Source organism: Fringilla coelebs (assembly GCF_963513975.1).
Source record: "Fringilla coelebs genome assembly, chromosome: 4".
NCBI lineage: Eukaryota > Metazoa > Chordata > Aves > Passeriformes > Fringillidae > Fringilla > Fringilla coelebs.
This window is the reverse complement of record NC_140032.1, coordinates 26035084-26059410: the sequence shown is the minus strand read 5'-3', so window position 1 is coordinate 26059410 and position 24327 is coordinate 26035084. Positions and strand designations below refer to the sequence as shown.

Here is a 24327-nt window from a genome sequence, read left to right as displayed (position 1 = left end):
AGGTTTTCCACTAACTGTATCCCTCCACCCCCTCAAAATGTTTTTGGTTTTTTTTTTCCAATTCTTTTTATTGTCAGAAAGTAGGCCATTAAGATTTTTCTGTGGGGTTTTTTTATGGTTTTTGAATTTGCCTTTCTTATGCTAATGGCTCTTCTGCAGACATCTGCTCATTGAATTCCCAGTAAGGCACAAACCTGAAGAGGGTACTGTGTTACTTACTCCCTGCTTGCTGGGTTGTGATTCTCAGCAGTGTGTAGCCAGAGGCTTGCCATCGCTGTTCAGCATGCTTAGGTCAATGCAGTGAACATCTGGGTAGTCAGGAAAGCATTAGAATAGTCGTTCCGTGTGCTCAGAAAAACAGCACGGCACTGTGGAAACTTCCATGAGTAATTTTTGCAAGCTGTAGCAACTTAAAGAAAACTAATAACCCCTAGAGCATGAATTCTGCATTAGCTAAAGAGTACTTTCCCCAGAACAATTTCCCGCTGCTTGTGAAGTGGGCTGAATGGAAGTTCGTGTTCTGGCACTGAGAAGTATCAGATAATGCTAACCATAGTCTAATCCTTAAAACTACTGCCTTTCATACACACTTCTGTTTTTAAAAATTCTTTACTATCTTCCATATGTTTACTGAACCTTGCTCATTTTATGAGGAATGGCAGCATCACACATCTTTGCCAGCAGTTGTGAGTAATAAAGGAGAGAGAACTTAGAAATGTAGTAAATTTGCCATCAGCTGTACTATTTCCTAATCTGAACATTCTTGAGAATTCAACAAAGTTCCATTGTAAATGTGGGAAGTATCCCCACAGTAGTTTAAGCTTACATCAGTGAAATTATAAATAATTGTAAATATGTACAATATGTAACTATGTAAACAATTAGCATTTATGCCAAAACAGAATCATTATCCAGCAGCACTTCTTTTTAGAAACGAAGGGATCACAACATACTGGTATTTAAGAGTGATGCTACTGTTCTCTAATAATGATAAATATCCTTTTTCCCTAGTAATGATAAATATCCTTTTTCCCCTGTTTTCTAATTCAAATTTGGAAGACTGATTTGTACTGACTGTATATGTTGGCTAATGGTGTGTCTAATTCTTATTTATAATGAGATGGAGAACAGTTATTGGTATCACACATGGAATCAATGAAAATCCTTTCCTTTCCACTTCATCTTTTGCATGAGCTGTGAAGCATAGATTACCTGTAATGGAGAATCAAGGTAAATAGTTTGCTTGTCAATAGCTTTCTGATGTCTAAATAAAATATTTTTAGGGAGACCAATTATTAAATTATTTACATTTATTTTGATATCAAATAGATGTTTTTCAAAGTGCCTTTATATTCTATTACATTGCCAGGATAGAACAGTGTATTCTTTCCCCGAAGAACTAGATGAAATGAGAATAAACTCAGAACTCCAAATTGCCTGGCCACAGTGCCTGTGTCTGAGTGGCCAACTTACTTCCATCTCCCTCAAAGCCTTCAGAAAGGGAAGAATGAGGTATGAAAGAGAAGTTACACCAGAGGCAGGCTCTCTTAATTGAGCATACACTGTAAAGATAGTGTATGCTCAATTAAGAGAGCCTGCCTCTGGTATGCTCAACTTGGGTGCTGGCAGCACCTGTGGCAGTGCAGCATTTACCTGTCATGCCAGATGAAAGCAGATTTGGAAGTGCATATTGGTGGCTCTGATAGCTGGTTGTTCCTCAGGCAGAAATGCAGAGTGAGGGTGCCTTGTGCAGGAGGTGTCTGCAGTCACACTGAACAGCGCAGCATGCACACACCAAAGGAGATCTCGCTTGGTAGCAGCAGTGAAGGATTTCCCACACACAGGAGAATGGAGCGCCACAGGTGTGCCTTTGGATTTGGTCTCAGCCCACTTTCTGCTGGCTCACTCAAACTGAAGCTGGAGCAGTGTAGGAACAGTGTTGCCACTGAATGTGGAGAGACATACCTGCATGTCACCTTGTCCCTTCTGAGCTTCTCCTGCATACCTCCTCAGTTACTCAGCTCCAAAATTGTTTCAATGGCTCACAAAACTGCAAATATTGTTGGGAGTCAAGAACTCCAAATTTGTGCAACAGAAATGAAGTTGAAAGAATATCACATAAATATTTGTAAATTTGTAAAAAATATTTGTGAATTGGTGACTGACTTCTGGTGATGCCCAATTTGATTTTTGCAGCACTGTTTCTCAAACTGGATTAAAAACAGCTTGAAAAGTCTATTGAACAGAAGTGGTCAGTGGGTCTATATGGTAGTGTGAAAGGCAAAACATCACATTATTTTACACCTTGCATCTTCTTCAACACAAAGGAAACATCATTGACACAGTTGCACTTTACTTATTTTAAGTGAAAATATACATCAGGAAGATTAAATGCATTTCAGGTTTATGCTTCAGGCAAAAGAATGTGGCCTCTAGCACCAACCAAATACTTATTTTGGAAAGATATGCCCAGCTTTTATGATATCTCCCTTAGTGGGCTACTCTGTATTTTGGATTGATTATTTTTATGGAAGAGAAAGGAAGTCTGATAATCAAAATAAACTTCTAATGAATTATGTCAGCAATTTGTATTTTGTCTGAGGATATGGAATTCCCTGGGAGAAATTACAAGATTACAGTGAACTTGAACTGTCAGGAAAATAGTGCATTTTATTGGCAAATAACAACTTTGTGATGATAACGTGCTTTTCATGTTTGCTGATTTGCTGTATGAAAAGGGTTGTTTGTCTGGGTTTTTTTTCTGCTTTCTCTATGAAAAGGGGTTTGAGTTTTAGTTTTCTTTTTTTTTTTTTCCTGCTTTACTGCATGAGAAGATTTTTTCTCCCTCTAGAATAACTATGACACTACTGTTCTCCAATTTCTGTACACTAGAATTTGGGTTCTGCATGTAAATGCAGACAAAAGCTGCTTAGTATCCAGTTTCTTATGCTACCTTTACATTTATTCATCAGGGTCCGTTTCAATTTGGCTCTCTAATTCCTCCAACACTGAAAATGAAATATTCTGCAAGTTTTTTCCTGTATGTTTTTTTTAGCATGTGACCTTGTACCTCTGGATGATTTATCTTACACTTTCTACTTGTTACAATGACTACTGAAGTATGGTGTTATATTTTTTTGACAATAAAGTAGGTGAATGGAGGTGCATTACTGCCTCCTAGTATTCATGTAAAGAACTGATGAGAAATGTAGGCCATTTTCAGCTTCTCTTACTCATTACCATGCCTTTGAATATTATGAGTTGATCAGAAAAGGCTGTAAGAATGAGTATGGTTAAACTTATATATATACGTGGTGTTTTGTGCTTAAACATTGACACTTCACATGTTCAGTTTTTGTTTCAGCCATGACAGGTGGGAACCATCTTCATGTAATGGCAAAGGGAAAGCTGTAATGGCTGGTATGGTCATGTCAGTCCAGTATCTAGAGATCATAAAAGCGTCATAAAAGCGGATGAAATCACAAGAGTTGACAACTGAGCACTGCTTCGACATTAGAAGAGGAACAGTATCAAGGATATGGAAGGAGCTGCAGATAGCTTTTGTAATCTTACATAATTATAGCTTGGCTGGATAGCAGATTCCTCAGTGGCATTATGAGGACTTCTGAGGACAATGAGGTCACCTGTTTACTGCCCCCTGACATTCTTTCTGCATTTCATGGTAGTACCTCCTTCCATTTCTTTCCATTACAAACACTAAATAATGCTTTGGTGTATGGCTTGCTCAAGATACATTAATGCTTCGGATCTAAGAGGTGTCTTCTACATTTCTGTGTAGAGACCCATCATGCATAGAAGATACTGGCAGTAGGCAATTAGCCCTAATGATACTTCTTTATTGGGAGAACATCTGTTAGTTCTGTGGTGACAACAGCAGGAGATATTTTTGTCGAGTGCTTATACCATGATTCAGGCTGTTTTATAGACTAGTAACTTAGATACTTTTAGTATCTAAAAGGAAAATTGCATGCTGCCATAGGCTTTTCACCCATAAATCTTAATGTAATCTGTCATTTCTCTGCTTTAATATGACAGGCATGTTATTGAAATGACAGCCATGAGATCAGATTCTTTCCACGTCTTGCAGAAAATAAGCTGTGAATTTTGGTTTAATGAATTCTTAGTCTTTTTGCAGGCAGATGGGACTACACACTCTTTTTCATCTTACTTTTTTCCTCCCTCTGTGGTTCCAGAAAATAAACTGAGCAGTCTGATCCAGCAGTCCTAGATAAACCTAGAATTTTTAAAAAATACACACTGAAATTAGCTCAGAATTTCTTTTTAGTCTATTTCCTTTATTGCAGTCATTACTGAAAGAATGCCACTCAGGTAAGCAGCGGTTAATGTAATTTTGTTGGGGACAAAACTTCTTAGCTGTCAGAAAAAATCTGATCTTTTTAGGCATCCTCTCTTTTGATTATATTCTTGTTAAATATAAAACCTGTTTGTATTAAAAGCAAATTACTTGTTGCCTTAAAAAGCAAACACTTCCTAATTGTAGGGCACAAATATTTAATTCAGAAAAATATTTCCCAGATTGAGTTTTCTAATAGCAGTGGTTGGAAGAGAACTTGCACCAGTTCTTCAAGTATTGAGAATATGTTTTAGTCAAGTGCTATAGATTTTTGGCTAAATCTATTTTATGCTGAAATCTTTAGCATTTAGGGTTGATTTTTTTCAGTGGGCCCTCAAAGATTCTGCATTTAAGTCTTCTTGTCCTTTCCTTGGAAAGGGAGATAAATATGTATCTACCTGGTACCTCAGTCTTAGAGACTTAGAGAATGAGTCAGAGAAGCTATTAGCTACGCAGAAAGTTGAGGGAGACTGGTTTCTCCTCTCAGCCCCTAACCTAGAAGCTTGAAGTAAGCCAAGGAATAAGCATTTTGCACCCCTGTTTCCTTCCATAGGCCCATTTTTATCTGACAATTCCATTACTTATGTCTTTAGTCTATTATTTGTTCCTCTATTCCATTATTCATTAGAACTGAGAGAACAGAGCACGTCTGCAGTTTATGCAGATAGCCTTGTCATACTAGAGCACTTCAAGCTGGTGGATGTATTCTCTGTGTATTGCTGTATTTGGTGGCAAGAGGAAAAGAAACTCTGTCAGGGAATATACAAACAGTAGGTGTAATGTGTTCATGTTTATCCATAGGACGCTTAATTAAATTCTCATTGTTGATATAGGAACCAGCAACACTACCTCTAGTTTTAGTTCATATTCATCAGAGAAATTGACAGAAAAAAACTAATGTAGATGTTCAAGTGATGGAAAATGGTAATATTGGGAAAATGATGGTAATACTGGAAAAATTAATTTATGCTTGCATAGTCACTGATGATGATTTAAATAGGTGTATTGTTTTTCCTGAGGGTTTTTTGCTGTAGAGAGGAAAAATACAACATACTGTTTAGCTGCCTATAAATTTTTACAAGCAATTAATGGTGCTTAAAGAAGCATGTCTTTAACAATACAGCATTGGGTTGGACTCGATGATCTTAAAGGTCCCTTCCAACCTAGAAATTCTGTGATTCTGTGATTCTTTTCTTGAGCAGACACTGAAAGCAAATTTGGATACAACAGCCCATTTTAAAATCTGTGGTAGTGGGTTGTCAGTACGAAGACAGATTTATTGCTTTTGGGAGTGGACAAGAAAGAAAATGTTTGATGTTCTCATTTAGTATTGAACATTTATATAAAGTAAGTAGTATTTACAATGCTAGTAGACTTTATAAAACATTTCTCGCAGAAACAGAGGATCACCAGAAGCTCGCTGTTTTAATTGGCACACATTTAATATTTCTGCTAAGTTGACTCTAAGGTTTATATATGATGATGGTGGTAGCTGCTGTCAGTTAAACACTTGTACTTGAGATTATTAAGATCTCATGTACCTCCAGAATAATCAATGTCATCCCCTCTTCACAAAAAGAGTAAAAAAGTGATGATGGATACTATTTCTGAATGTTTTTTCAAATATTTGAGAACAAAAATTTTGTTCTTTCTTGCGAAGTTTTTACTCCTAAGACAAGCTCTTTGTGGAGTCACAGGTCAGAATTTACTTTGCATTACACTGGGTAGAGTTGGACATTTCTGCTTGGGGCTTGCAAGAAGTGCATCTTGGTTGGGAGAAATTTCTTTTGTTAAACGAGCTGGATTTAAAATTTGTTTGTCTTGAAGAAGCTAAGAATCAGCTCCTGAGTGCCTTGATCACTGAGCTGTGTAGTGATGGTCCTGCTTCTTGCTGTCTGGACCAGAAGAACCAGGTTCTTTTTTACAGAATATCATAATTTCAAGGCATGGCGTGCTCTGATTCAGGAGGAGTCTGTGCTCATGTGGTTGTGGTAGTCTGCTCAGTTGTAGATCTAATTTCTTAACTGCTTCAGGCAAAATAGGGTATTGAACTTAATTGCCCCCTTTCCTGTGGGAGCACTGCATCTACTGCATCGTGTCTGTGCTTTCAGAAGTAATTATGGCAGTGTTTTGGGAGATCTGTGTTCATAGCAGAGTTGTGTTATTCCTCTGTTACCTGTGCTCAGAACTCACAAGGGAGCCTAATACAGGCTGTGCAAATCCAGGTTGTGGAATTCAGGGAAGCCTGCTATGAGTACAGCAGCTAAAGCTGCTGGATTCCAGCATTACCAGAAGCAAACCATCAGGCAGACACTGAAGACTTTAATATGACAAGGTTGACAAGTGTGGACTGTAGGAAGTCAAGCAGTTGTTGTCTGAATGTTACATGGATTGAAGTTCCTAATATTCACCTAAATCCTTAACTCTATCTGAATGTTTTAGATGTCACTTGTGGACAAGGGCTTTAATTAAGCTGAGGTATCCTGAAGTCTTAGAACATTTTCTACTTCTGAATAAGCTGGTGATTAAGAAAAAAATAATTCTGACAACCATTTAACTCTCTGCAATATTATTTATATTTTTTGTGTTGTGGAAAATGAGGATCAGATTACAGACCTTGTCATCTCACTCAGACTGTTTCAACAGACACTCTATTCTCATCCTGAGCTGGCTGTTTCAGATTTTCAGATAAATCCAACATCTTTAAGTTTACCATCCTGCTTGCTAGATAAATCTAGTAGTAGGACTGTGTTGAGACTGAATCACTGGAATAGGAGGAAGACTATCAAGTGAGATGCTACTAGCAGCTCACACCATACCAATACCATATGCATTTTCAGTGTTAATGTCTTTACTTTGAACAGTGGAAGTAGGAAAAGAAGTCAAATGGGACAGACACTGCACTGGATGAGTCTCAAAGTGGTCAGATGATATGATGCTTAGTAGTGCCAGTAGAGACATGTAAGACTTCACAAATGCAGTTTTCTTGGCTTTTGCTGTCTGTCAAGGGTCTTGCAGTGTCTAGTAACCAGGGGTTTCAGGAATAGTTGATAATTCTATTATCAGTAAGGAAAATTTCCTCCTAAATAGTCTTTATGCTATGCTGGAATGGGTGACATTGTAGAATGATGGAAAATGATTCTGCCTTCTCATTCAAGGCAGTAAATGTGACTGAGGTTGTGGGGTGGTCCAGTCTCTTTGCAGCAATTCCTTAAGAAATAGTTTAGCTTTGGTTTGTGCCAGTTAGTCTGATGACCTGCTCTTTACAGAAAGGCACGTTCAGCAGAGTCAGCTAAAGGGATAACCCACAGAGACTGGCATTTACAAGAATATTATTATTTATGTTGTAGACTTCAGTCTCTTGAGGTTCTTCATGGAGAGGCTGTCAGGGTAATGGATGCCTTTACTCTTGTGTCCTGACACAACCAACTTTGATGTGATTGATCTTCCTGACAACGAGGATAAATTATTAGTCATCCTTTGGGAAGACACTGTCTGCAATGAATAAACCTATCATCCAGTTTGACGTTATCACAGGGAAGATTTTATTTTTTGGTCAATTTCAAATAAAGGGGCAGTGACTTTGCAACAGTTTCAATCTTGCTATTAAACATTAATTTGGAATTTTGTTTTTGTTTCTGTTTAAAACCAATGACATTTCTCCAGTATATGTGATCATAGTATTAATGGAGTTAGGTTTAAAAAAATATAAAATGCATGTTTAGGCTTTTGCAGGGGTTTGAATTTTTGTACTTTGTGCATCTCAGTTGAATTCAGAAAATTGTTTTTCTCTATTCTTTTGTATTCCACTCAAGAATAGAAAATGTGATTTGCAAACTACAGAATACTGTGTTAAGTTATAATTATATAAAGTACTTAAAAAATCAGACTTCATTACTGTGCAAATAAGTCTTCTATTGTCACTTAAAGATTATAATAATATGTTGATTCTTTAATAAAAGAAACAAGAACATGGAGCTCTTGAATAATTAGTAATGGATTGTTTTGAATTATAAAATAATCTGTATTTAGCCTTATTCCTTAAGTTTATTCTGTATTTTACATTTTTTTTCAAATGAAATGCCTATTCAACATCCAGTTCATCAGAAATGTTCAGAAATTTCAATGAAACTATATGTCTGTGGATATTTAGTAAAATTTAATAAGTGATATGGATTGCGCTAGATTGTTGACCTGAGAGAAAATTTACATACAACTTGTCTTTAAGAATCTATTATCTATATACAGCATATATTTTAATCACGTAGCTGTGTAATACGGAGGGACGACTGCTGTTGGAAACATAGGAATTACTGATGGTCCCCAGCATGATAAAACTGCATTTTTGTTTTTCAGGTCTTAGGAACAGATGAGGATAATATGGGGGATGGTTGCTCTCAGAAACTGGCTTCTGCCAAGTTCCTTCGACTTTTGCTCCTGGTACTGATTCCATGCATCTGTGCCCTTATCCTTTTGCTGGTGATCCTGCTTACCTTTGTAGGTGAGTACTTTTTTAACCAAGGAGACACTTTTTTAATTAAAGCAGCTAAAACTAAGACCACATTCTCAAGTGCTAATATAACTGTGGACATTAGACATATATCTTAGCACACCTACCTAAAAAACCAATCTACCCAGTGACTCTTTGTTGCAGAGAAATAAATCTGCTATTTATGTTCAGATCCTTAAAACGTATTTAAAGTATCAATGAGGAAACCTCTTTTGGTTTTCTCATGGTAGATTTTTGAGGAACACATTATCTTGAACATGTAGATAGTTTTCAGCAGCTATTTTACAAGTACAAAAGATACTTTTGTTATCATTTTAGATCACTATTAGTGGAATGGAATATACATACATTTATGTCACACATTCATATGCAAACCTGGTTCTCATTTCCAGGTGAAATTTAATTTATAAATAGCCACAAATTTTTCTGAACTGCATACAAAATATTACTGTTTGAATAAGGAAAATTATCTTCATTTCTTCTACATACAAAATTTGTACCAATGCAGAACCCCAAATATGTTTTGTGGTAACTAGTTCAAGGTATTCATAGACTTCATAATGGCATAGTCTGTTAAGTAATTTTGTGTATATGTTTTTCATAATTAAATACTGCTGATTTATTTGCATAAATTTTTTAAAAAGTCTTCCCTTTGTTACTTTTAGAAAAGCTGGCATATCATTACATTTTTTCAAGTACAAAATGAAAAGGACAATAAAACTAGGTTAAAGCATATTTTTTCCGGAAAAAAAAAGTTTATAAAATTTGCTTTCAGTGCTAAGTGTTTTTGGGGTTTTTAAATTTTTCTTTTTGTTAGTGAGAACATTTTCTAATTGAAATTCCTTAGGTACTTCAGAAGCCCACCTGAAATAAGTGGGTATTCTATCCAGGATTCAGACATACAGATATAAATCTATTTTCCTATTTTGAACACTTCAGTTTCAATTCACATCAAAAAGTCAAACAGCAAGCATAGGAAGAAAGTAAGCATGTTTCAAAAGTACTGTCAAAATCAGAACAACTTAAATCTGTTCTCTCCATTCAGTCTGTAAAGGATATGCAAACGACGTTGTAGGCCTGTTCTTTTCATTTAGTTTAAGTTCAGGAAGTAAGAAAACCCCCAAAGCTAGTGAATGTTATGATTGACCGGTAAGTCTTGGATTGTATCTCTGAACTAAGAACAGTCTGAAATGGATTAAGATCAAGTAAGTATTGCAATTAGGAAATATGAAGCCGTTAAATTTGCTTTCCTTATGTTTAGCATTCCATTTGTATCTTTCATATCCTCTGCCCTAGATTTTCATTCTTTGGTGAGGAAGCAGATAAAAAGGCAGGTGTATTTACATCAGTTCTACTCAGTCTCTTCCTCAGACATGGATCAACCTGTGATTAAAATGTATGAAATCCTCTGGGAAATGGGGCCTGTTCTGATCCTGCTTATGTAGCAAATATCGTGACTGTTTCCTCTTAAGTCAATGTCATTACTGTATAAGAAGGCTTGGTGTTGTAACCCAAGTCTAAAACTGGCAGAAGCAGCTTTTGAATTAACATTTTATAATTTACTATTCTTCTCAGCAGCTTTCATTTTCTATGCACTGATAGCCTAGAAGCAAATATATTTGATGACCAGAATTAGATGAACTAATGCTGTGGACATTTAAAGTGTGTGTAATAAAATATAGTCTGTTATAGAAACTTACAATACGCTATATCCAGAATAGTACTTCGTGTTTATTTCAGGTCAATAATAACTGAATTCTAATACTGATATGAAGTCTTACTGTGTAAGAAATAAGTTGATAGTATTGAGTGGCTAATAGAAATTATTTGATGGGAGGGAGGTTGCGGGGCAGAGGGGGGTGGGTGAAAGGAAAGGAAGGAAGGAGGAAAGAAAGAAGGAAAGAAAAGAAAGAAAGATTACTGCAGCTTGACTGACATGCAATAGTTTGGTATACTATGGGACCTTCAAAGTATCAGTAATGTGCCCATTTCTCTAGAGTGCTGAGTCACCCTGCAGGAGAAATCTCAGTTCATATGTACTGACCAGCTGTACTAGTGAACTAGTGTACAGTGCTTTATTTCCTTTGCAACTTCCTCATCAATTACCCATACTTTGTTAGACTGCTTTGCTCTGTTTCATCAGTTTTTAAACAGACTTGGTCTCTTTGAGCTTTCCTGCTCTGCAGAGCTAGAAATCTTCCACAGTTTACACTGCCAGAATCTCAATTTACGAGCTTGAACATTGTGACTAATTCTTAAACCTCTTAACTGTCCATTTTTAAGTAAACTGTCAATTTTTTTAAACCTGTCTGTATTCAAGCAAAATATTAATTCCCCAAAGTGAACAGCAACTGGAAATGATCATTAAAACTGCTGGAAAGCATTGCTTTGAAATGAATGGGTCTGGTCCCAGTAGCTCTCTTTTGTACCAAGCACAATGAAGGCCAGCATACTTCATGTTTCTGTCATCTGGACATGCCCAGCTGTAGCTGGAGACACAATTTGAAAATGGTTACATCTGTTTCTCAACTAATGAATATTTGGCTTATGATTTACCATCTACAGCTCTGTATGAACCCAAGTCTGAAGAATAGTTGTATATAGTGTTCCTGTATACATGAATAAAATGCATGTTCGGTATGTGCTGCATGTCTGTTAGCAAACATTGATAGAATTGAATTCACTGAAGAGATTAAGAAAGAACTGATTGTTTTAAAGCATCACTCTGTTTTCTTAGGTATCTTGAAATTTAAATATAGATGCTATAAAAACATATCCAGTAAGCTTAATTTAAGATTTAAGATATCCAATAGTGTTTTTAGGGGAAGGGTGGGGGGAAGGATGAACATTAAAGTGAATGGAAGCCCAGCACAGAGAGTGGATTCTGCAGCCTGGAATAAAGGGCCTAAATTCTCTATGAGGCACTGATGAAAGGACAGAATGGGAGAAGAAAGAGGCGACTCAGGAAAGTCACCTAAAAATCTTACAAACTGAGTGGAAACAGAGTTTTCATCTAGAGCGAGCAAGTGGGGAGTGCCACGGGCCTACTCCTGCCTCCCTCAAGGGCGTATGTACCTGAGCCAGGCTGATGTTATTTTGGAGGGAAAAAAGGTTAAAAAAAATTTTAATGCTGCTCATTGTCAGTGGAGATGATACAATTAGGAAGTCCTTTTGTTTCAAAGAGGTTCATTGTGTGGTTCCCCCTGTTAAGAGGAGCTGTTATCACTGGGAAACTGTAAAAAGAGAACAAAAAATGCTGTTGTTTGAAAGATGGGTTGAAGAAGCAAACAAGCATTTGGGGATCTCAGTGAAAGAAGTAAATGGCCTCATGGCATTGATAAACATAGTTATTATTTGTTATTCCAGAAAAAGAATGGAATAAGTCTGAGTGAGAAGAGATAGAATCCAGTGGGTAGCCTCAATATTTTGTTTCTCTGTATTTATTTGACCACGGTATTAAACCAAAGGGGGTTTTCAAACATTTTTCAAGAGTTTACCTGTCTTGTAATGTATTGCCTCTTATTCTGCTGAGTTATATATAAATAGCTAATCATTTTAACTTTAATTTTAAATCAGTATTAATAGCTCTTTGGGACCAAATTAATAGCTCTTTGTGTTACAGCCTTTTACTATTTTTGTGCTGAGTGCAAGAGAAGAGATGAGTCTAGGGAGAAGGAGAGAGAATGTGAAAAAATACCTTAAGCTATTCTTGAATTATGGAAAAATACTATGCACTTTCCCAAAGGAGTTCAGAAAGCTTATTTTAACTTTTTGAAAACTGCAAAAAAACTTGGTTTGAAGTTTGAAACTTGAAACTTGAAACAAAATAGGTGTCTGAATTCTAGATATTCAATGCTTTGTTTGAACACAAATATCTGGCATCCAAATAAGGCTACATTTTAGTGAGCACAATTTCTGAGCACAACCACTCACTTTTCCTTAGACTTTAGCAAATCATATTAATACTAGTCCCTATTTGTGAAAATGCACTTACCTTTTCATTTGACAGAGGACTCAAACAAAGTGCTGCTTAAATAATTTGCAGGTGGGAGATTTTTAGTTGCTTCTGTAAAGTACACACAGTAAATTCCTCCAAACCCTAGTGATATATGAACATCTGTTGATGGAAAACCAGAAACCCTAACATATATATATATATATATATATATATATATATATATATGTATAAAGTTCCCCTGGGTTGTCCAGTAGAAGTTAGACATAAAGATTTACTCACAGTTAGTGACACTGGAGCCAAAACAATCCAGCCTGGATAAATGATGACATGATAAATCTCAAATGGTAACAGTTTACTTGAAACTCACTATATTTCAGAAATTTCACCAGTTTTTCTTGCTGTTTGCATTTGCCATAGGTAAAGGTTGCTCAGTAAAAAAGAAAATGCTGACATTGCCCCTTCTCAGTGATTCCAGCGCTCTTTTTTCCCTTACCTATAAAGCTTGCTAACCTAAAGTCACTTAAGTTGGATTCTTCTGGCATTTTCAGTTACTTGTAGCTGTGATTAATAGACATTTCTGCCTGCTGAGTCCTTGAATTTCAGACCAGTGAACTGATTTATTCTGGCAGCAGGGTGCATGGAGAAGTGAGAAGAGGAATTCAGTAATGGGAATGGGCTCAGGATACCCTCTTGGGCTCTGTGTGGTGCCTGGAGCTGGCAGAGGGGTGGGTTTGTCTAGGGACAGAGCCTAGGGCAGTGGGGGGTGAGCAAGGCCTAACTGAGTGGTGATGGTGCAACCAGCCATTTTGGTAAATGCAATTACCAAAATGAAAATTAAGTCTAGGAGAGATGGTGGTGGGTGTTCTGTGGACTTAGGAATCATGGAACCATAGAAAGATCATCTCATTCCAACCCCCCTGCCAATCGGGGTTCATCTGTACCAAGCAGCTAATGAAGGATCAAATGAATATGAAGAAAAGTTACAAAAATTATCAGTTGTTGCCAAGGTACTTGGTACATTTGGGAGACTTTATGTTTTGATGATTCCTTTTAATTTTTTTTATAATCAAGTCTAGATGCACTGTGTCTATTATGATTGTTGAGCTTTTTTACCCGTCAGTGGCAAAAATTACTTTTTGCTATTTACCAAAAATTGCTTATATTGTAATACAGAGTGATGCTTCTCTTCTAGCATTAAATATGACTCTAATACATTTGGTTAAAGAATTTGAGATAATATTTGTCATTTTTATTATAGATAAATAAGTTATGTGTTTTACCCATGTCTAAGATATCTTCTTTATTATTTGGATTACTAGGTTAAAGATCAGTTATCTTACTATGCAGTTTAAATTCCTGACGCTTGTGGGATACATCTACTTACTGTTTTGATTTGTGAATTATAATTACTTGGAACTATTCAACACATACAACTAAGAAAAGTCTGGTTTTGTCTATAATATAATAAGTGATTGAAAAATAAAGCCAGCAAGTGACAAAATTTTAGTCAATAACTGTACATATAAAATCCATCATCAGAGAAGAATGACAAATAACTCAGGGCCCCATATTTAGCAGTGGTAGTTGAAGTACATAATCTTATATAGAGAAAACAGTACCTCTTTCCATTTTAAAAATTGGTGAATATGGAATATGTTAAAAATGTATTGATTCCCTTAAAGCTTCAGAATTGGATTTCTGAAGAGGTGGTACTATGAAAACAAAGAGAGGATGCAGTTTAAAAGGAATGAAAAATAGCGTTGTCCGTCTTGTTAACATTATGATATAGAATGAATGCATGTTGAAGCTCCTTGAAATTGCACTCTGTAGTTTTAAACATGTTAGTATTTGGTGACATACTATAAATATGATTAAAATATTTTAAGCTCATGGAAGCATTTGTTTCTCTATTTATCCTACAGCAACCATGTTTTATGTGCTCCTGTCATTTTGTTGCCAGATGGAATTCCTAAATTTGTCTTTAATTTTAATTTTGATATTAAATTACTTTAAAAAAACAAATTGGCAACACTCTTCCAGGTGATGGTAATTTTGGTGTTTTTTTCCTTTATTGCAGGAGTGTTAGAAAAAACATGCTTTTATTCAAATGGAAGTGAGGGCCTCACAGTAAATGGTGACTTTGAAACATCTGCTGATCTTTTGCCAAATATGGTTGAAAATAGTTCCAAGACTGATCCCACAGTGGATCTCAGCACACAGCCCTCTTCTTGGACCACCACGCCTTTATCCCACATTGACCAAATGAACAAGAACTCAAATATATTTAGAGAGTCTTTCCAGGAAAATTCCTTTGGTTCCTCAACTCAAGCCACAGTGCTCAGTCATCAACCTGCCTCTGAAGCTGCTTTGGCAGAGGGCTCTGAAGACAACACCCAGCTCTTTGCCACTGCAGAGGAGATGATGTTGTGGTCTACAGATGCTTCTTTTAACAACACAGAGAGGATGACCACTCTGCCAATATTAAGTCCTACCCGTCCATCTGTGTCACAAAAAATGGATCAGAAAAAAAGTAAGTTTATATTTTATTTGGCTCCATGGTTCTGACCCAAAAACTACAGAGCATACTATTGGCATGCTCCCCTATGTTTTTCTGTGAGGTCTAAGGAATGTGTGTCCCTTTCCATAATTTATTTTGTTGTGTACATTCCATCTTGCAATCAATTGGTTTCTTATCAGAACATTTCTTCAACTGGTTAAGAAAGATGCCGTAAATTCTCTCAGTATGAAAACTTAAAATATGTTCTTCAGTTGGTGAATTGGCTTACCAAGCCTAGAAATGAGTTACTGCACTTATTAAGTCTGTAGATTGTATATTCTGTGTTTCTTTAACACTGTGTGTGTGGCAAGTATATTCCTGATCTTGGCATGTAATTGCAGTTACAACTTTTTCTTAATGGATAAGTTCTTCTCTAATTTGAAGCAGTTTTTCTGTGTACCAATGAAGTTCTGTTGGCATTTTGGAGAGGCAGTAACAACAGGGATCAGGACTTTTTTGTTTTTTTACTATGAAGGTAGGTGCATTTTATTAATGTCATAGTAAATGTTATTAATTCATCACATTAGTGGTAGTGAAGAATTCTCTGATGCTGCTTTTGCTAATTGCTGAAACAAAAGGGTACCATATTGAAATGAATCAATTTCTCTAGAGCTGCTTATCATTGCTTTTTGCTTAATCCCACCAGAGCACAGAGCAAAACTTATTCATGAGGTCATAGAGAAAATGTAATGTAAATCACTGATTTACCAGTATTTTCTTCTCTCCCCTAGACTATAGTGATTTCATAAGCCATTTGAATGGTGCAGGCTTTTTGCAGGTTCTATTTGCTAAGTGATTTTTCTTATGTAGATTTCTCTCTTTTTCTCCCCGGGCACCCCAAACTCAGAATAAATGTGTATAAATGGACACTTGAATCCTATTAGTGGTTAATTTATTTACTTCTTATGGCAACTTGGCAAATTATCACTGTGCCAAGGAACAGCAAGAAAGCATAATGTGCTACACTACAAATATTTTCATAGTCATGTTTGAGACACCTGAAATTCCAGGAAATATAGATGAAATATAGTGAAACAGCTCTTTTGTCTTTTCTTACTATGTTGGAATAAACTTTTTTGAGATGCACATAATATGCATATGTAATATGCACATATGTGTGTATGGCGCATGATATTTTTCCCTACTATAGTTTTAATGCAGGGACAGCACTACAGTGACTGAGGACAACCTTAGGTCTGGATTTCTAATTTTTTTGGTGTTATACAGAGAGGCACTTTTAGCACTTTCCAAGTATGCGTTCTATTCTGGTAAGTGCAGATCATTCCAACAGCAGTATGACTGCGTGTATATTCAGCATGTGTGACTACTTGGAATTCTATTGTGGCGTAGTATTTTCTGTGTAAAGAGAAAAGGACAACAGCTTTTCAGAGTCAAATTTTATATACAACAGATTTCTTAAAAAAAACCACCCCAACACAACAACGAAAAAATCCCATCCCAAACTGAGATAACAAAAAACAAAACATGGAGATAGTACTTTACTAATCTATAACCTTGCAGTCTTTGATTCCACTTTCAAGTGTTTTGCTTATCCGTATTCATGGAGGCATTGTCTTAATTCTGTGTGTAGATTAAAAAAAAAATAAATTAAGTATCCATAAGAATTTGAACTTATAATAACTGTGTGTTCCCATGGCTCTCCAAGGCATAGAGGACTACAAAGCAGGGCTTTCTAGCACTCTCTTCTACTCACTTCCTTTCTTGTCCTGGCCTTTGCAAATTAACTCCTTATACTCATCTTTAGTCTCTTTGATCTTCTTTTTTCCACTAAGCTTTCTTCCTGGAGAGATCCCTAAGGTAACACAGAATGTGGTCTTATGTTCATAGGAAGTTCTTAAGCATTCTGATGTGGAGGACAGTGAGATATAAATGAGTTTTGGAGCAGTGAAACTGGAATATTCTGTTGGAGTAGAATTTTTTTTTGGGACAAGTAAAACTTAAAGACCACATCGGATTAGTGGTAGTAGAGCAAATTATTTCTCTCTTGCTTAGTGTCTGAATCCAGCTGTGAACTTTAGCACATGCCTGAAGAAGAATAAACTAGGGCTGGGCTGCTGAGACACTTGAACGCTATGTGGTAGCAGATTCCAGTGATCTGCAGATCCTGGTCCTAGTGAGCAGTTGTTTGTCCTCCCATGAATTGATGTAATCACTTTTGAACCGATGTAAAACAGAGGTTTGAGTTTTTTAAGCATATTTGCAAGGAAGTTAACCTCTAAATGAAGTGTCAGGCTGATGTTCTATCATCATCAAAGCACACTAGCAGATCATCCGTCTGTACAAGTTTCATTTGGTTCAAATGTGGGGAGGTGAATGCATTTATGTTCATTTAGTAAGCATGTGTAACTTGGACTTTATGCAGATTTTATGCAGTAAAATAAATAATAAATGATATGTCATATGACATAGAGACTGCCACTTCAAAGCCAACCAGACAAAATTCTGTGAACACATCTGGACTGGCATTCATGTGGCTGTTAAGTTTTTGGTCTGATGCTAGTATTCCTAGTGCTGGATTTGCTTTACTGATGGACCACAGCTTCAGTAAAAGACAATAATAAGAGAAATTATAAGTATTGTGACCCTATGGTATTCAGTCAAGACTTCAAACTAACATAAGTAAGACATTGCTGAGTTACTAACTGGAGGGGAATGAAATTTGGCACATATGGCGTCAATTATTTAAGAAGTCTTTGAAGAAGAAGGAAGTTCTTTGGCAGAAATTCTAGCAAAGAATAGATTAGTGGGTAAATAGGAATAAATGATACAATAAAGAAGAGATTAAGTAGTTTGTTTTCATTTTACAAGGGGAAGCAATGGCTCACAAATCTATTAGAAAGTTCTTTGAAGGAAACAGTGAAAATGCTGGTTAATACAACATACTTGGCTTTTCAAAATGCTCGTCTTCACCAAGAAGTCTTACAGACCTCTTCTCACAGACTATGCATTTGTTAAAAGACGGAAGGAAAAATCAGAATGAATGGCTAGGCTCCAGAGTGAAGAAGGCTGCTGGTGGAATCTTACAGACAGGCAGTGTCTTACAGAGGGACATTTCTTATACAGATCTAGCTCCCTAAAATGAATAGCTGGGAATCACATAAAGATTTCATAGGGGAGACAGGCATTTTATCAGTCACTAAAATGTTTAAATGATTGTGCCAATAGATGTGAAAGAATGCTGGAGAGTGGGAAACAATGCAAACTCTATCAAATACAATGCTGGACTTTCAGCTGGTGTTGCCACCAAAATAAGGACCTGATGGTTTGCTGCAGTCAGCATTCTGTCTCCATGAGAACCTTCATCATGAAGTCTACAAAGAACAAAATGGAAAGTACTGCTATGCCAGTGTGTAACTTAAGAAAGACGTGGAAAGACTTAGATGTGGGGAGGCACTAAATCAAAGGAAGACACTGTTTTCCTTCTGGAAAACAGCTGGCTTATAAGTAAATTGTTGTGGTGGATAGTCAGACCGTTTTAAGCGTCTAGGTGAAACAAAACAGTTACTCAAGTGTTTTTCATTACATGAGGAGTTGCCCCCTTTTTTTTTTTTTTTCCCATCAGGCAGTAAGCTTAAAAAAGAGACCTCATGGAACTTAGTGCCACAGGATGATGGGAAAAACGGAAAGTATGGAAATGATTGGAGAGCTTTGTGAGGGGTTGGTCTGTTGGGGCTCATAGAAACAATAGTCCATTGGAAACTTCTGAAGGTTCAAGATTTTATATTGCTAGAAGTTGTTGTTATAGTCCTAGGTGGTTGTTCCTTATATTTGCCCAATATTACTATAATTTTTCTTGAATATATAATGGTGGCCCCTACCAAAGGTCAGCTTCTGAGTTAAATATATCCTGTGTTACCACTCTGTTGGGAAGCAAGTGAAGGAATATGTTTTTCCTATTGAGGGATTTGAGTTTGTGTGACTTCTTATCTAAATGTTCTCTGGAGGCATGGACCATGGTCATAAGTCACGAGGACGGCTCACTGGAGAGTTTTCTGATAGCAAAACCATCAGGATGGGAGTCAGGTGAATCAATAGGTTCAGTAGTGTTTATTCATAGAATTTAGAAGTATATGGAGTAATATTCAACTCATCTGTCAATCAATGCTTAACAGAAAAAAGACCACATTTTAAATAGTAACTACTGAGAAGAATAAAGCATGGTTGTCCAAGGAAATATCAATACAATTTATTGCTTCTTTTTTCTCTTTGAATAAAAGCAGACTGCACTGAGACGGTAAAGTGGGAGACCTGATTCAGATGAAGCACGACTCCCTGTTTTGTAATACTGATGATTTGGAGAGACAGGAAGAAGTAGAGAGTTTTTCTTCCTAGAAAAACATCCTGTAGATGAATGGAATATACACTGGGACAGGAAGTGTTAGTATCTGATTTTGTTTCTTCTACTCATTGGTGTATTTGCATATGTATATTTAATACTCCTTTTTCTTTGTGCCAAATCTCCCATAGATCTCCCCTAGCAGACAGTCTAGTAGCGCCTCTGTCATTTCACAGAAGCAGTTTCAGCGGAGAACTATAGCGGTGGCCAGATCCTAACGTGAAAAGGAACATGGCCAAGCTTGCTCCTCAGCCATGCCCGTCCCTGGGGGCATCCCCGCGGCCCGGCCGGCTGTGAGGGGCGCTGAGGGCCCGGCGCGCCCCTCATGAGGCACGGCCCGGCTGCCGCGGCGGGGCCCGGCCGCGCTCCTACCCCGCGCCGCCGCCAGAGGGCGCCGCGAACGCGAGTCCCGCGCCCCGCGCGGCCGGAGCGGGCCTGGGACGGGAGCGGAGCCGGAGAGGGGCCTGGAAGGGGGCGGCAGTGGGACGGGAGCGGGGCGGGAGCGGAGCCGGACAGGGGCCTGGAACGGGGCGGGAGTGGGGCAGAAGTGGGGCGTGGAATGAGGCCTGGAACGGGACAGGAGTGCGACCGGAGCGGGGCAGAAGGCGAGCCGGAGAGGGGCAGGAGCGGGGCAGCGGGCGCTCCCAGAGCGAAACACGGTTGCTTGCCCAAGTACAGAGGAGAGTGAAAGCCCCCCGAGCCCTAAATGATTGCTTTAAGGAATGAAGTGGAAAAGTGTTCTCGTAAAAGCGAGTGCCTGTGTCTAAGTTTCAGAAAGCACAGGAGTTTCAAAAAAGCACAGGATTTCTGTTTGCTTACTTGCATCCAAAGTACCTTGGGTCTTTTCACCTTTCTAATGCATCTTTGAAACTGAACGGCTTTGTTTCTTTGCAGTCCTCCACTCAGCCTTGATGTTACCCTAATTCTTTTATCACTCAACTATGTTCTAGTTATACATTAAATAAATCTCTTTGTCGCTACCCAGCATTTCTTATGATGTATTTGGGGTTCTGCCACTACTGGAATTCTACTACACAGGATTTTGTTTTCTCCCACTCCTACTAGAGAGAGGGTCCAGCTCACCTTTCTGTTTGGTAGGAAAGAGCAGTATGAAAACCACGGTGGGGATAGCTGGACGCAATATGTCACAGGTGGTGCAGAAGCAAGAAATTCTGTGTCTCTCTATCTCAGCCTTGTGCTGCTCATACTATAAACCATCTTTTCCTGCTGAAGCGAAGGTATCCAGTAACTGCATCCCAAGTGAGTCCACAAGCTTGAGTCTCCCTAATCCCCAGTATTTCCAGCAGTCATCTAATAAATAATTTTGTCTTTTAGCTCAATTTGTGTTTAATTACTCATACAAGTTGGAGTACACTCAGTTGTGTAAGGAGTAACAGGAGCGCTGAACCCATGGTAGATTTTTAGGGTATTCTTGTCTTCAAAAATAAAAAAGAATTCAAGATGTTGTTAAAACATTATTTTCTCTTGAATGGAGAATGTTTTGATTTTTTCAGATTGGTGCAGAAGAACATAAGTAGTGTCCTATATATCAGGCCAGGAATTTAGTCACTCAAATGTATCTTTGCCATGCAAATGCAAGCATGATTAGACTAATACGGTAACTATTAATTTTGTTGGTGCTTGAGTCCATACTTGAGAGTGTTTTCCAGCAGTTCAGTCTGTTTCATTACCTCACTAATACCTAAATTTTTTCTCAAAATTAAAACAGTGAAAAAAGCTGCCTTAAAATTTGGCAATACAGTTCTCATTTAAAATTTTTTCACTAGTCAAAAGAATCAAAATTCTGCTTTTCTTCCCTAGAAGGAATTTAAAATTGTATTTGCATTTCACAGGGCAAAATTAGTAAGCTAAGAGAAATGTGGATTTTCACAAAATTCATTATCAAGAACCTGGTTTTCATCAGTTTTACCATTGTTGTTTTTTATGAGTACATGAGCATAGCTTGGAAAGGAAACCATGAAGTTTCTGACATGTGAAATATATTAGCTGAAATCCAAAGTATTCTTAAAAGCCATTCATTAATATATAGAGCAATTTTTCGTTACCATTTATGCTTATTAAGGGAAAAAAAAAGCTTGCTAGTTTTTATCACCTGGTGTGTTACTGTTGACAGGTAACTGCAAGTTTGCCAAAAACTTCAGATGCTTGTATGGAAATGGTAATGATGCTTTTAACATTGTCATACATTTGCCTCTAGCTAAGCTTGTGATTTCAATTCTCTTTAATAAATTTGTGGCTCATTATTGCAGTTCTTCTGTTTGTAGTTCATCTCTTCAAATTCATTCTGATGAAACAATGTTCCATGTAAGATATCTAATAGACTTCAAATATTTGTTGCGATTACCATTGCAATAAGTACTGTGAATAACTAGCGCACCGTCCTTGAAGTTTCTAGTATCTTTACTCTTTGGCATTACAGTGGTGTGGTTTCCTTTAGAGTAAGAGAGTGAGAGATTGCCACTTCTACTCAGCTTTGAAAAAAAATCAGCTTCGTTGGAGTTTAAATGACTTGTGCTTCTGGAGTTGTGGATGTGTGTTCCTTTAAAACTTGAAAGAATGGAAGACTTTCAGCTTTACGCCTGTTTTGCATTCATCGTGGGTTTTTATACTTTCTTGCTTGCATTTCAAACAGATGTTTGTTGTCAGACTGAATCATGAAGTGGCCAAGAGGCTAAGCAAGACATCACATGCTTAGTGAAGCTTTCAAGAATGGTAACAATGAAGCAAGGCATATCTGAAGATAATTGTTTTAGAATTGCAGGCACTGGCTTTTGTTTCAGACCCATCAGGTTGTCTGAAACTATTTAGAAGGTATTTGTGTAGCTATTTCAACAAAAAGGTGATGTTAATGTATTTTTTTTTTCTGTTCTATATTGTGATTGATCACTTTGTTTCCGAAGGTATACCTTACATGTCGTAGCACTTTGTGATTTTATGATTGATTGAAGTTTATCTGTTTTGTGCTTCTGCATGGTCTGTTATGGATTTTAACACATAGAGTGCAGCCAGGTGTGGGCACAGAGTCATCATTAATACAAAATGGTAAGTTCTAAACCCATGTTGAAATCTTGGAAGGTCAGAGTGTTGATGCAACTAAGTGATTTAGAGTCACTGTCATCTTTTACAGTAAATCATGTGAAATTCAAGAACAACATAATGAGTACCATGGTTTGAAATCATTCTAGGGTGGGAATTTGAGAAAGAGATAAACAGCCAAACACAGCTGAAGATTAATTTAGCTGTTAATCCTTACACAAAATCTGTATTTCTCACCTTTATTATGACTGCTAATTAAGAAAATGTACTCTCCAGGGAAATAAAATAGCAGAACTTCATAGCAGATATTAGAAAAATCTTTTTCATTGGGTAGTGCAGAACCCATTGTCTGCAGTGGCTGTGGGATCCTTTTCTTTGGGTGTTTCCAAGACTCAAAGTCATGGATGACAGTGTACTGGCAGCAACCTCACACTTGGAGCAGAAAGTTAGGTGGAGACCTCCAAAGGACTCTTTCTACCAATTGTTCTGTGATTCTAGGGTATAAAAAAATTGGGAGTAGAACATGAACATTTTGCATGGTTGAAAAAAGTTTTAACATTACAGCTGGTTTAATGATATTTAAGATAATCCTAATTTTCATGGGGAAACTTTTTGTTTCTCTCCAGCTGACACAGGCAATTAAACAATGAGCTATAAGAGAGAGCATTGAAGGAAGCTATTGATATTTATTAGTGGATTTATTTGAAAGAACAGAATGGATTTTCCATTCTGCGAAAAGCAGTTGAAGTACAAGGATTTAAAAATCTCAGTTTGCACAAGCAACTTGCAGGCATCATGTTTCTAAGATTTAAATACAACCTGAACTTACATAAAGCTGTAAGAAACTTAATCATGTTAAGCTCTTAAACATTTTCCTTTTACACACTAAAAAAATGGGGTTGTTTTTGACCTCTAATTGCTCAAGCTGAGAAAGTTTGTCAGAATTCTTCTTTGTTGACGTAGCAAGAACTGGAATATTCAAGAATAACTGCATTAACGTAGCCCGCTAGGCTTGTCTGCGAATAGAAGCATTCCGACTGTAGTGGTAGAAAAGGAATTAGGCCTTCACTGAATATTTTAAAAGTGCAATGGTTAAAAGAAACTTCCAGTCCTACAAACAGGAGAGTCAATAGCAGTTGGATAAAGCAATGGCCAAGGAAGTTGTATCTCATGTCCTGCAACGCATACTTTGCGAAATGGGCAATCAAATTGAGACGATCTGGGCTGCAGTATTTCTGGCTAACACAAACAGTCTTAGAGACAATGATAATGCTGTAATAAAACAAGCATATACATACCTTCAAAAATATAGTTGTGGGAATTTCCCATAGGGGAAACAATTAATTTGTTTGACGGATCAGTCTTAGTTAATCAGGGCTTTGGAGATCAGCACCCAGATCTAAAACGTCCCCTGTGAATTTCCACATTGGAAGCTGCAGATTGCAAAGCATATTTTGTGTGTACTTGCAGTGTTTTGCTTTTCAAGTGTGAGGTGCTGTACTGCGCTCTTAGG

At 37.3% G+C, this 24327-nt stretch overlaps 1 protein-coding gene across 3 annotated transcripts in view; it reads left to right on the top strand.

The window, feature by feature from the left end:
* CORIN (corin, serine peptidase) overlaps window positions 1–24327 on the top strand; it is a 121190-nt gene that overhangs the window by 8851 nt on the left and 88012 nt on the right. For all 3 annotated transcript variants that reach the window (XM_084204984.1, XM_084204982.1, XM_084204983.1), the window contains exons 2-3: window positions 8732–8876; window positions 14921–15373. In XM_084204984.1, coding sequence (XP_084061110.1) covers window positions 8756–8876; window positions 14921–15373 — 574 coding nt within the window. In that variant the 5' untranslated portion in view covers window positions 8732–8755. The remainder of the gene's footprint in view (window positions 1–8731; window positions 8877–14920; window positions 15374–24327) is intronic.